Source organism: Camarhynchus parvulus, chromosome 3, assembly GCF_901933205.1.
Source record: "Camarhynchus parvulus chromosome 3, STF_HiC, whole genome shotgun sequence".
NCBI lineage: Eukaryota > Metazoa > Chordata > Aves > Passeriformes > Thraupidae > Camarhynchus > Camarhynchus parvulus.
The window spans coordinates 99,758,516-99,771,944 of record NC_044573.1 but is presented as its reverse complement, the minus strand read 5'-3'; the positions used below and the strand labels follow the sequence as shown (position 1 = coordinate 99,771,944).

At 35.2% G+C, this 13,429-nt stretch overlaps 1 protein-coding gene across 6 annotated transcripts in view; it reads left to right on the top strand.

The window, feature by feature from the left end:
* MAP3K7 (mitogen-activated protein kinase kinase kinase 7) overlaps positions 1-13,429 on the top strand; it is a 47,786-nt gene that overhangs the window by 24,996 nt on the left and 9,361 nt on the right. For 3 of the 6 annotated variants that reach the window (XM_030944473.1, XM_030944467.1, XM_030944472.1), the window contains exons 12-13: positions 2,147-2,227; positions 8,433-8,500. In XM_030944473.1, the coding sequence (XP_030800333.1) occupies positions 2,147-2,227; positions 8,433-8,500 (149 nt within the window). The remainder of the gene's footprint in view (positions 1-2,146; positions 2,228-8,432; positions 8,501-13,429) is intronic. The other 3 variants (XM_030944468.1, XM_030944469.1, XM_030944471.1) reach the window with 3 other exon arrangements.

The window sequence follows — 13,429 nt, the reverse complement described above, 5'->3', positions numbered from 1 at the left end:
AATACTTTTGAAATTGAAAGGTAGGTTTAAAGTTCATGTTCCCAAATAAGTTTAAAAATCCACTGTGACAGATTTCAAAATGAGAAATGTAATTAGATTTTATTCACCAGGTTAAGAAAGCATTGCATTTTGTTAAAAAAAAAAGCTACAGGTGTTTTGCCAGGTTTTCTTCAGATATAAACTGTCATCTCGAAACCTTAAATCTTTGAGAGAATTAGAATTTATCTGTAAGTATAAATACATAATTTTATGGTGAAAGCAGTCTTGATTCATCCCAGAAGAGTGAATTAATAAAAATGTGTACAGTTGGCAAACACTTCCTTGTCTCTTTTTTTCATCAAAGATACTGTTTGTTAATATATGTAAATTTCAGGTTTTAAGTTCCATATGTGAAGGTTTTTTGTGTTATGGTATATAAGCACAGATTTAAATAATTAAGCAAAATTACTTTGGTTAGTTCAGGGTTATTTAGTTGTTTGAGTATTTTTATACCAATATTAAAATTAAGGTAGTTGAGTAGCTGCGATTAATAAGAAATTACACATCCAAATTCTGGCTTTCTCGTGCACCATGGCTATTTCATTTTTGTTCTTCATTGTGTTATGATTACTCCAGGATCTTGTTTTATTAAATACTGAGGTATTGAAATAATATTTATCGTGCCCTAATTTTTTTTTACTTTAATGTTTTTATTTTAAAGCCTTATTCCAAAATCCGTCTATTGTATTGTCAGTCTTTGACTGGATGACTGTGTAGCACATCTCACCCTGAATCTCTATAAAGGTTTCTTAACACAGAAGGCAGCCGTGTACTTACCTGGTGAAAACTGTGTTGGTTTTATTTTAAAACATGTCAGGACTCACTTTGGTCACTGACATTCTTAATGTAACTTTTTGGCATTATCAGAGATAGCCTGGCCCTCCTTTGTAAGAGTTTTTAATTTTCCTAGTTTGTCTTCTTTAAGTACATTGCTCTGAAATAATAATTACTATTCAGAATAATCTAAGGGCTTTTTGGTGGATTTTTGTTGTGACTGTAGGGTTTCTTTTTCTTGAAATAAAAGTACATATTGAACATACTATTTTTTGTTTGGGGTTCTTTGGATATTTTTTGGGAAATCACTTCATGCAGTAGTAGACTGTGAGAAATGAGGTCAAGCACATCTGACCATAACTTTTTCAAAAAGAGGTGAAACAGCACTGTATTGGTTTCTTTTTTTAATCTTGTTATCCGTGTGACAGAAATAATATGCTGTGAACCTGAAAAAAATGGCATGGCTGGGTGAGGATTGGGCTGTTGTTAAATCAAGTTGAAAATTATTTAATCTTGTTCCATCGTCCTCTGGATTAATTGTAAGAGTAAATCATGCGCATCACCATTACTTACTGAGATGGGTATGCTACAATGTTCTACTTTTGGAAGATGCATTCAGATTTTTCTCTAAATAGGAACTATTTCTCTTCAACTACAGTAGCAGTAAAATAAAAAAAAAGTATGATTAGATTTTATTTCAAGGTGTATAATGTTTCTTGAACATTATTAAAATGCTGGTAGTTATGTCCAATTTTCAAAACAAAAAATCTTCACTGGTAGGACAAAAAAGTAACTGGCAGGAATGATTGTCAAATGTAGTAAAAGTAAATATTTTTTCAGAGATAGCTGAGATTTGCTTTGAAAGGAGGTGATTTAAAGAAGCAGAAGTACCTAGCTATTAGGCTTTTTAATAAAATAGTTTGTGCCTAACACTAAAGAGAAAATGTTAGTTAAGTTCAGGCAATCAAGTTGGTTTTTTTTCTGAATGTGTAGGTGAATTGAAATAATTTAATTTGTTTTCTGTTTGGATAATTACATTTGGTTTTCCCTTCTGTGTTGCCATGCCGCTTTCTGTGTTTGACTTTTGTGTTGCTAACTATAACTAATTACACTGTGTTGTAATGATGGCTAGTTCTGCATTTTTTGCTTTTTAACAGTTGCTTTACTATGTGTAAGCATGAGTGGAAGGCAATGCAGTTTATTCTGCATGACACATTTTTGCATGAACTCTAGTTTAACCAAATATATGAAAAATGCAGTATTAGGAATTTAATAATTTTGCTCTTGCCATTTTAGTGTTTTGCATGTGTATTGTATATGTGTATTTTTTCAGCCTATTCCAAGCCTAAACGAGGCCATCGTAAAACTGCTTCATTTGGCAACATTCTGGATGTCCCTGAGATCATCATACCAGGTATCGCAGACCAGGTGAACGGGTCAGTTGGTTAAGATGCCGGAATAGTGATCAGACTGCTGAAATACTTCTTGCTCCAGTTGCTTTAGGACAGGCCCAGAAATTATCCCACTACATTTTTCATAATGCTTCAGTAAAGAGGAGCATGATATTTTATTGCAAACTTACTTTTATCAGTAAATTGTTCAATCTTCTAATCAAATTTACTTCTACTGATAAAGGACTTTTTTCCATAAGATCTTGATGTTCAGAGTCTTCTTATAGAGGAAAACTATATATGCAGTCTTGTATCACAGTACCTCATTTGGTGAAAATGGAACTAAGTTGAAAAATTCCTGTCTAGGTAATTGTTTTGCCCTGATCTTTGTTGTGTTTAGGCTTCCATTTTTAATCAGATCATAGTGGAAAAAACCCTAAGATAAATGATGTACAGAACTTTAAATCCATGTGATATTTGTGATTAAAACATTAACACTTAGTCTGTGTAATTCGTATATTTGAGAACACTTTTCTAGGGCTAAAATGTGTGTGCATGAGGTATTGCTGTTGTGTTCAAGTTAATGCCAACTAAAATTACTAGGAGAGGCTTTTGATAGGAAAAAATTAATATAATCAGGCACTATGGATGGGAATATCATTTGGGAATTTAATGAATAATTCTCATGTATTCCAAGTCTTTTTTTAGTTAGTAGAATGACATTTTTCTTTCTTTCATTTCATACTTCTCAAAGCCTAAAAATAAGTATAATCAATTCCAAACTGTGATAGGCATACCATTAACAGTATGCAACTCACTTCAGAGTGATATGTCAGGAGCAGAAAATGAGGAAATGTGAGTGAAAGTATCTAGGAATCCACTAAAAACCATGGCCCTCCTATTCTACATTTCTGTCATCTGAGGAAGTTTCTTTCTAAATCTTGATATTGTTAGGTATTAAAAAGTTGAATGCAAAAGATAATTTTGTACAAACGTTTCTTTCAAATAACTTTATTGAAGGTTACAGTAAAAATACAGAATATGAGAAAGTAGATTGCAAAGAGCAATAGCGCCCATAAAAAAGCAAACCTCTTTGGCACTGAGGCTAACAAATTGGCAAAAAAGTTTACTAGAATAGCTTTCCACTGTAACTCTCAAGCAGTCCTGGCCTCCACTGACATAAATGAAATCCTGAGAAAGCAAGGAAAGCAAAAGTGAAGACTTCTGTCCAGTTTCAGTGTTAACTCGTGATGAGAGCCTGGTAAATATGCTCTAGAAGCTAATGAGTGCCTCTTGTCTCCATACACTGTCTGTCCATAAAAACATTGAGCCTTCCAAGAAACTTTGAAACTTTTAGGCAATAATGAAGAAGTCAGTGAAATAAAATACAATGTTGTTTTTACGAAACAGATTGTATTGTACCAGTCTATTGGTTTCTTAGTTAGGCAGAGGCAGTCATTAAAGCTTCTTCACCTGATCTATTTTAATTGAACTTGACAGCATGGGAATTTCAAGAATTTGGCATACATATGAAAGAAATAGAAACCTGTAGAAATAAAAAAGGTATAGGGTTGGAGCAAGTATATTAAAGGAGTTTTCTCAAAATTTATTCCTAAAGTATTTAAGTGAAATAAGTTTGAGTTAATGCTTTATCAGAAGCAACTATTCATTAAAAGGAGGATTAGAATATCACATAGGGAGAATTTTGCTGTGACTAAATAGAAATAGGGTAAAATCCAGGGTCATGCACTAACAACAATTTCTATTAATAAGATGACATGAGATCATAGCACATGCATGCAGATTAATTCCAGGTAGTATGAGCCACGAATTTAATGTAGTTGTGAAAAACTGTGAAATCTTAAGGTGCATTTCCAGGAAAAATAAAGAAGCACTGACACTATTACTGGCCCTTGTTGAGTTTGAATCGGGAATTGAACATACTCTTCTGGTCAGCCATATAAATGAAATATACATGCACTCAAAAAATATGAAGAAGAGTTACTGGGATATGAGGGGTATAGAGAGTATAAAAACAAATCTGAAAGCATGGCTTTTTTAGCTCACAAAGTGAAAGCTGAGAATGAATAATTATTTTCTATAGATTAATCTGCTGCTAAAAACTAGGAAGAGATGACTACTTAAGCTAAAAGACAGTATTGGCACTACAGAAAAAATATGTAAATTGTCTGCAAATAAATCTGGGCTTTACATTGAAAATTTTCCGGTTGTCAGAACAGCTTTCCAGTAATAATCCCAAAGCCAGAAAAAAATTAGATTAATCGTTACATGACAGAACATGATCATCTGCCCAGTAAACTAATTATATTCATCTGTATACTTCTCACTTCTTTCCTTTCTTTACTCTTTCAGCACAAAGCTCTCAGTTCTGGCCCCTGAACACACTTCTCACTTTCTAGCCCCCTAAGCTTCCAAGACCCCTAAACTGTCACCACCATCTCAATCCCACCCAGTTATGTTCCATGCTACTTCTGCCACAGACCCAGCTCCTGCAGACTTCCCTGGGCACGTCCCTCGGTGGGGCAAGCAGCTCGTCCCTGTCCTTGGAGCCGCACAAGCGCCGGTCTGTGCTGCTGCCTGGAGTTGTGCTGAGCACATGGCAGAGCAGCTGCTGCCCAGAGAGGGGAAGCACCAGGCAGGCATGTTACCGTGAGTCAGCTGCTTTGGGCAGGGCTATTTTGGAAGTATGAGTGCTACATCTGCTATCATTGGGGGTTTTCGTAATGCGTTGCCTCAACTGCATTTCGTCCATGAACTGATTATGCTTCCAAGGTCGTAAAATACATACTTTATCAATTAAAGGTAAAATATTGTCAGAAGGGGAAGTTTTTAGAATATATTTGCTCTTCTTTCTAAGTAAGTACTGTAAGAGTGAAGAGAGCTATTTATTCATTTAAGATGGTTTTTTGTGTTACTAGCTTACAAAACTTAAAAACTGAAAGATGGGTCAAAGAATTCCTCCTTTGTGTAACAGCTTAGCAAATGAGTTTGCAGTGGTGGTATCCTGTAACCAACCTAGTGATGTATCAGTTCTTTTTTTTTTCATTTACAGTATGTATAGTACAGGTTATAAGCACCAACTTTATTTTTATATACATATTTATATATAAAAAATAAAAACCCTAATAAGTGCAAAAAGTTTAAGTATCCTTATGTTTAAAGAAACAAAAAAAATCTGAATTCTAGTTTGTGTACTTTTTTGGTAGAAACCATTCAAGCAGCATCTAGCAAATATACCTACAAGTACAGCCTTCTCTTCACTGGCAATGTTAGACATCTCGTGCATTTAGCATGTGTGCATTTGGCTTTGTAATTTTGTCATCTGAAACTGTGCCACAGTGTTACAATTTTTATAGCATTGACGCTGCATAAATGATTGCTCAAGATAGACACATTTTGTAGAGGGTCTTTAGAAGGTGGATAGGAATTATGGATGCTGTAGGTCTGTACTTTTTCTATCTACTTTTAAAATCAATGGATGCCAGAAATCCCACCCTTGTCTTCCCAGATCACTTAATTCTTCTGGAATTCAGATCAATGTTTTAACTTCTTCAGAATGTCTTATAGCAGTGTTGCAGCCACTAATCATCCTGCACTGTGAGAGAGGCTTGAGCCCTGTAGGTGTGTAAGGAAGAGAGAGGACTGTGAGTAAATAAGAAAGTGTAAAAGGAGATGCAAGTATCTGCTAAAGGGCAGGGAGAAGAGGTCATAGCTGGTCTGGATATTTGGCGGCTGGGTGGGGGCAGTGATCAAAAGCCTAATAAGTTGTACAATTTATTTTTGCCCAGAGTATGTGGGGCAGGACGTGATGGAAGTTTCCTGTTCCTTTAGAATTTAATTTTAGAAAATAAACAACACTATGTGAAATGAGTTGTTCTGAGGCCATGAAGTATATTTGTGACATTTGCTTTTTAATCTTAAAACCTGTAAACCACCAAAAGCCTGACACTGTGCATCAAGTTACTGTGGATTAACTTCTCTCCATGTACAAATCTCTTAGTTTTATAATGAGGAAAAAGTATTTTAAAATGGACAGAGAGGTAAGAACAAGATCAAAACTGTGAGAGGGAAGCATAAAGAAGTACCTATGAGCTTTTCAAATAAATATTTTTTGTTGTGTTGTACAGCATATTTTTCAATTGAAATTTGTCTTGAATCTGGAGCAATAAGTATTTGTTGATTCGTAGTCTGTTTCTGCCTTGTTGAAGCTATTTGCCAGATGTCTGCAGTATTATACTAATTAAAATGGCATTGCCTAGTTGAGCTTGCTCTTCCCTCATGCTACTAACTTGAAGATATTTCATTTAAAGGTGTTCATTTTTTACCACAGTAGTTTTGGCCCCTCTTTCCCCCCCACCCCTTCACTTCCCGCAAGGCATTTTCTTTTCTTTCTTGCACCCCACCCTGATTATTTTAACATTTTGGCAACCATGTTCTAATATTTCAGCAACACATGCACTGGGTTCTTTAAATTCACAAATGTTGCTAATCTGAAATGAGAATTTCAGATATTTTTGCAAGCCTATTTCAGCTGAGCTAATTTTATAACAATGTTGTTGAATGAAATGTGCACATAATTTTGTATCAGTCGTGGGTGGATTGCACATATGTTGCATATTGAGATGAGCTGTGGCAGCCAGATGAAGTATCCACAGCACAGAATTCTATTAAATGTATAATCTTGTTTGTTAAACAGTTGCATAGAGAAAAAGTTCACTGCAAATGAACAAGTTCATACATTTTGACATAGATTTGTAATTCACAAGATCCCCATATGAAAGTATTAAACAAACTTAGCCGTTGTTGCTTAGGTAAGTATATACTTTCCCTGAATTTCAGAAGCAAAATACCAAGACCAGAGAACAGTTGCAATTCAAATCCATTTGTAGTCAGATCAAAAAGTGTATTCCTGTTTTAGAATCGTGCTTGACTTTCTTATATGCTTGTTTCTTAAAGTACCTTCTATAAATTTTAAAACATCATGACAAATTGATAAAGTGACACTAAGCATTTTGTATTGCTGTTTTGTGGTAGTGTGCTCCTATGTGTAATAATACATACATTTAAAAACTTAAAAACTCACTAAATATATCAGTTAATATTAAATAGTCTTACATTTTTGTACTAACTGTTGCAATTAAAAACACGTGTCAGGATAGGCTTGGAGTCGTGGGAATTATGCTGAATGAGAAGTATGTAAAAGGTCAGCAATGTGATGCCTTTTGCAGGGCTTTGAGTGAGCTGTGTTGGTGGCTGAGTGTGGGGCTGCTGGGCGAGGGGCTGCCATGGCTGCAGTACATGTTTCAGATGCTCCCCTCCAGTAGCAGAGTTACGTAATGCAGAGCTAAGAGCAAGAATTTTGAGCATTGTCAGCTGTTACTCGGGACATTTTGGTGTTTCCTTTTGGACAGCTGACCTGCTCTCAAGAGATAGTATAAACAATCGCTGTAATAAAAATCAAAGTAGTCAGGGAGATTCTGTTGCATAATCTCCTTTTATTTTTAAGGAGATTTTGTTTCCTGAAAATGCCTTTGATTGCTTGTCAGTGCTAAAATTTACACTGTTTTATGTAGCTGTCACTGGTGGATAATTGCGAACAGGTGGAAGGAGAAGAGGAAAAGATTACAGCATTGTGCTTCGTAGGTTGATGGTGAGATGTGATTTAGCTGAACAGTCCCCTTTTCACACTTCTCAGAGCATGAGAACAGGACATAGTTTCGTTCCCCCGAAGGAGACAGGAGAGCAGAAGGAAGCGCTTTCGCTTCTTACTTTTCTTGAGGGGAGCGTCATGCAGGCAGGAGTCCTTGCTGTGTTCCTTGAGCAAGCCAAAGAGCAACAGGTTAAAGCTGGCAGCCTGTTATCTTTGTGGTTTAGCTTTTAGAAATCCCCATAACGTAACGCACTTGAAATAGATGTCGTCATCAGCTCCTGCCCCAAGTACTAAGCCTGACCAAATACATGTGACAGAAGATGGTGGAGTAGAGTGCAGCAGCTATTCATGTGGTAGGAGTGGTTATTGTATTAGGGTATACTTTTTGTTGACAGGCCAGCATGTTTTGAGTTAAAATTCTGCAGCTGTCTCTCCCCCTCTCTCACTTTGTCTCTGTGGATTTGTACAAATTCCAAGCTCCTCTGCAACAGTCGCACCCTTCTTATTTTGTTCTGAATATATTTCACTGGTTTGTTTTTGTTTTGTTTTTTTCCCAGCAGGAAACGGACAGCAGAGGCGCAGATCCATTCAAGATCTTAGTGTTGCTGGAACAGAGTCCAGTCAGGTAATGTCCTTCTCATCTCTTCTTTGCCTTTCAGTAAAGTCAGCACCAAATCTGTACTGGGGAACTGATCTGGAAATCTTCACCTTTGATGCTTTCATAGAAATTATGTGGAAGCTTGGCAGACTGTAGTGTTGTTTGTATTGCATTGAAATGAGATTCCATGAGGGTAACTATGAATGAGCTCTAGATGAGAAGCGTTTTCTGTATGGGTTATGCAGTATTTATCACTTCTATGTACACATGTTTTTTTGTGTACTGCTTAATTTGGCTGAGGGCACATGTTACACAGGAAAGCCTTTTCATCTTTCTGTATATAGGAAACAATTGTAATTACTACTTATTGTGTAAAATAGTTATATATAGACTCACTTTCTGCATTAAAATAAAAAGCATGTACATCAGCATAATAAATGTTATTTATTATCAATCTCTGAATTCTGAATAATAAATTACAGAGATATCTCTCTATTTCTTGTGAAAGATTTACAGCAGAGTGTTGTCAAAAAGTTTTGTTTAAAAAAATACTATTTCAAAAAGATATTTTATAATAAATTGCTATTTGACTAGTATTGTAAATGCCATGGAAACAGAGACAGTGATATGCTACAAAACATGCTCCTAGTTTCTTTTCAGTTTTAAATGAAAAAAGTATAGCTAATGCTTCATTCAGATGTGGTTATTTTGTTGTTTTAATTGCTTCAACAATTCACAGAGGCTATTTGATCCTTAGTGTGAATTGGCAATTTTGAGATCCCTACTATTATTTGAGTGTGGGATACTGGTGCTTAGCATATTGATCAGATTAATCAGGTTTCCTTATTAAACAGCCTACTGCAATAATATAAAATGGGTGGTAATTCTTGGAGGGGTGCAATTATCAGGAAGATAACCTTTGATTTTTCTTTTATTCCATGGAGTATGATAGCCACAGAAACCTCATCAAGCCTGTAGGTATTAGTAAATTTACTGTGTACATCTACCAGAAAATAACAAGTCTACATAATATATTTTAATATCTTCAGAGAAGACAAGTTTGTTAGAAAGAAATTATTCTGCAAAATTTAGGAACTAATTTAGCCTATTCATTTAATTGTAGAATTAAAATTATGCAAGACTTGAGGGGAAAAATTAAGTGACAATACATCAGTTATATCAAATTGTGCTGATTGATGTATGAATATATTTAATTATAGCTTTTTTATTTAAAAGTTTTCATTCTTTTCATTTTAATGAATGGTTGATATTTCAAATTTTCATCATTTGCTTCATATCTTAATAACTATTATAATAGTCTTTATTTGAAAGCTGTTCTACTGCTTGTATGGGTGTTCTAGCTAAATTGTCATTGTGAACAGAATGATACAGAAATTTCATTCTTTGTTTACCTCACCAATATTTCCTATGGGTCTATAGAAGTACCAGAGTCATATTTTATTTTCTTGCTTCTGATAGTGTACATACTGAAAATATAAGTGGAAGAATTACAATTGTCTGTTGCTATCTTGCAGTTTTTCTGGAAACATGGTAAAATCTGGAAAACACAATATTTTAACACGCATGAAAAATGCAGTTTCAAAGATATTTTTGCACTGTCTATATAAACAAATAATGAATTTTATCCCCTTTTTGATGTGAAGAGAGATAGAGGAGTCTGCTGAAACTAATGCTAACTTTTGATGTACACATGCTTGTATATTAAAAAAAATTGGAAAACAAAGAAGAAACAGAGCACAATGTAATTATGGCTAAAGACTTAAGATTAATCTTTATGGGTTCCTATACATCTGGACCTCAGTGCCTTGATTTCTTATTAGAAATTTTGAGCTGCTATCCATATAAGCAATCTATGAGCCAAAGCAGAAAAAACATCTGAGTGATATAGCTGTGGTGCGTTTATCCAATCTCCCCATATGCACCATACCATATCTAGGGTATCCTTTCTAATGTGAAAATCCCCTCCCTCCCTTCATTGCAAACATCCTTCTTCCCTGCATTCCATTCTCCCTTACACCCACTCTGAGGCACAGCCTTCTTCACCAAGCAGTCATGGCCCCTCTGCTCCCTCACCCAGGCCATAAGAGGCCCTATCCCACTCAAAATTGAAGGATTGCCACAGTGCCTCTTCTCTGGCTTTTAACTATTTGACACAGTAAAACTGATCAGAAATTTTTTTACGGAATGTATTTTTCCTGAAAATTGCTGCTGTGTCTATAGAAAATGGTTCTGTTGCTACTACGGGTTTTTAATTAGAAAGCTTTTTCCAATTCAGAATGGAATTTTTCTTAAGGTGAAGGAAAACACCCGGCTTGTATATAAATAATCAAATATATGTATATATAGTAATAATTAATATTTTTATATATGGGTGCTTACCTGAAAGGGGTAGTCTAAGACTCTTGGTCCTGTGTACCTGTTTGTCTGTTTTCATTTGACCACCTTGTATGTTTTATGATTGTATGTCTATTTTATGTCTGTGTGCTCTTTGTATGGCTTGAATGGCTGACAATTACTACGTTTATGTTGTTGAGACACTTAAGGTGCTTAGCAGTATTGCTCTTACTGGTTTTCTCAACAGCAGACAGTAATAGTGCTTTGCAGAGGGTTTTACTACTCAGCATCAACAGTTTAGATAGGAAATTTGCTAGGTCAAGGGTTTTCCGTCTTTGGATCACCTGTTAGAGTGATTTGGTGTTGAGAACACGTGTTCAGGTCTGAATTTTCACAGATTCTAGCACTTGGTGACCTTAGACTGGTCCTTACTCCAAGTGACGTAAGCATCACTGATGCAACTGTCTCTTCTAAAATCAAATGCTACATTTTCATTTGTTTCTATCTATATACTGTGATTCTCTGTTAATTTCTCTTTTTTTTTTTGGAACGGAATTGTTTCTTCTGCCTATTTCTCTGTACATGCACTTCGAAACATTTTAGTGTGTCATCTGTCTGGTGCTGTTGCTCTTGCCTAAACACCTTTCCAACATAGAAACATATGCAGTCTCTTAACTGCAACGACTAATATTTTTGGGGATTTGAAGGAATACAGCAAATTGCCATTAAAACTGCATGCAGTGTTTACAAAATTTCACGTTTTATATGGATACTGAGAAACATATCTGGCATAATGACGCAAGATCTGCAGGTTGTGATCTGATGCTCAGTGTGGTATCCATCTCCTTGCCTGTGTGTCTTTTATTGGTTTGAATGTTTTGTACTCATCTTTCACAGTACTACCATAAACACCAAAACTACCTGCTTCCTCTTTTAAACATTGTTTTGTTTTGTTTTGGGATTGCTGGTTTTTGGGGGAGAGGGGGTGTTGTAACTGTTGCAGGGCCTTCATAACTTTTACAGTTTACTTTGAAGTGAAAAAATTACTATATTAAAGAAAGCCATGTGCTGATGTGAGGAGTTAAGAAGCAAGGTCAGAATTTACATGCCCACATGCATGCAAACTAAGTGGGATAATTTGGGGATCTGATATTACACAGATGAATCATTCTGTCCATGAGATTGTGAAATTTGTCACAGATGCACATTCGGGTTTTTTTCACCCCTTTCACAGCAAGATAAAATTCACAGTTGAGATGAAGAAACAGGACTAGTAATGATGATTTCTTCAAATCATGTTGCCTGTTTAAATTAAGCTTCAGGGAAGATTATTACTCAGAGTATGCCTGCTTTTCAAGACTGTAAGTCTTTGAGAAATGGCAGCTAAGACTGCCATGAGGGTTTGACCACCTGGCAAAGATGATTTGAGAGTAACCTGCTAGCAAGTCTGGAGGAAGCAAGGATGAAGGGGTAGCTGAAATTGATTGCTAAAGTCCAGACAATGGACTTTACCTGTCAGAGGGGCTGCCATGTAGGTGGCCTAAAGCATCTCACTCAACAAACACTCAAACACTGTAATCTAACCAGTGTTCAGTTTGGGAAGCTTCTCTTCGGCTTTGTAGTGCTTCTTAGATATGCTTCAGATGTGATTCCTTCATTTCTACATCTACTGAATTTCATGTAAATAAAGATATCAAAGAAATGTGGTTTTAGTTGGTGGACCAAAACAATCTGGTAAAGCACTGAGAAGTTACTGTAACTAGAGTATTTATTTCTCAGGTGCCCTTCACTATCCACTATAGATACTCAACTAATCTCTTTTTGCTTAAAGGACTTTTGTGCTGTTACAAGTGTTTTCTCTATTTTCTGATCTTTTACCTCAGCAGGGTGTGTTTATCATTCATGTTTGAGGACACTAACAGTAAGCTCAGCAACTTAAATATTACTTAATGTCAACAAACACTCCAACACAAAAGATTTTTCAAAATGTCTGATACCATCATCTTGATAATATCCATCAGATTATTTCTACAGTTTATTGTCTTGTTTCTAGATACTAACATAAAACACAAAATGCTTAATAAACATCACAGAAGAAAGACTATGCATTTTAAATAATGGATGTTTCAGTATCTGTAATCTTGTTATTCTTTGGATCATTACTGGGCCAGAATCGTGAATTTTAAAGCTTAAATTAAAGTAGGATATTTGGAAATAAAGCCATAAAGAAATATAGTTTCTAGTTAATGTATATTTGAGTGCTTATTTTGAAAAATTGAGTCATTTAATGAATAATTTCATGATAAATACACCATCCTGAAAATAGTTGTATTTTAATAGCATCTTTCCTTTTACTTCATTTTTTTCTGAGAAACTTGCTGGGGCTTATAGTCTTAAATCCTTCACTGTGTTAATTTAATGTCACTGAGGGGGTATGTGAAATAGAAACATATATATTTTAAATAACATTCCTGAAAAAGCAGCTTAGGAGAATAATGAAATCTGTATTATGTTTTTGTGCTTTGGTAAACAAAAAGATTGGAGGAGTCAAACCGTACATGAAAAAACAACCTTCAGAATTTTAGTTCTTAAACTGCTTCA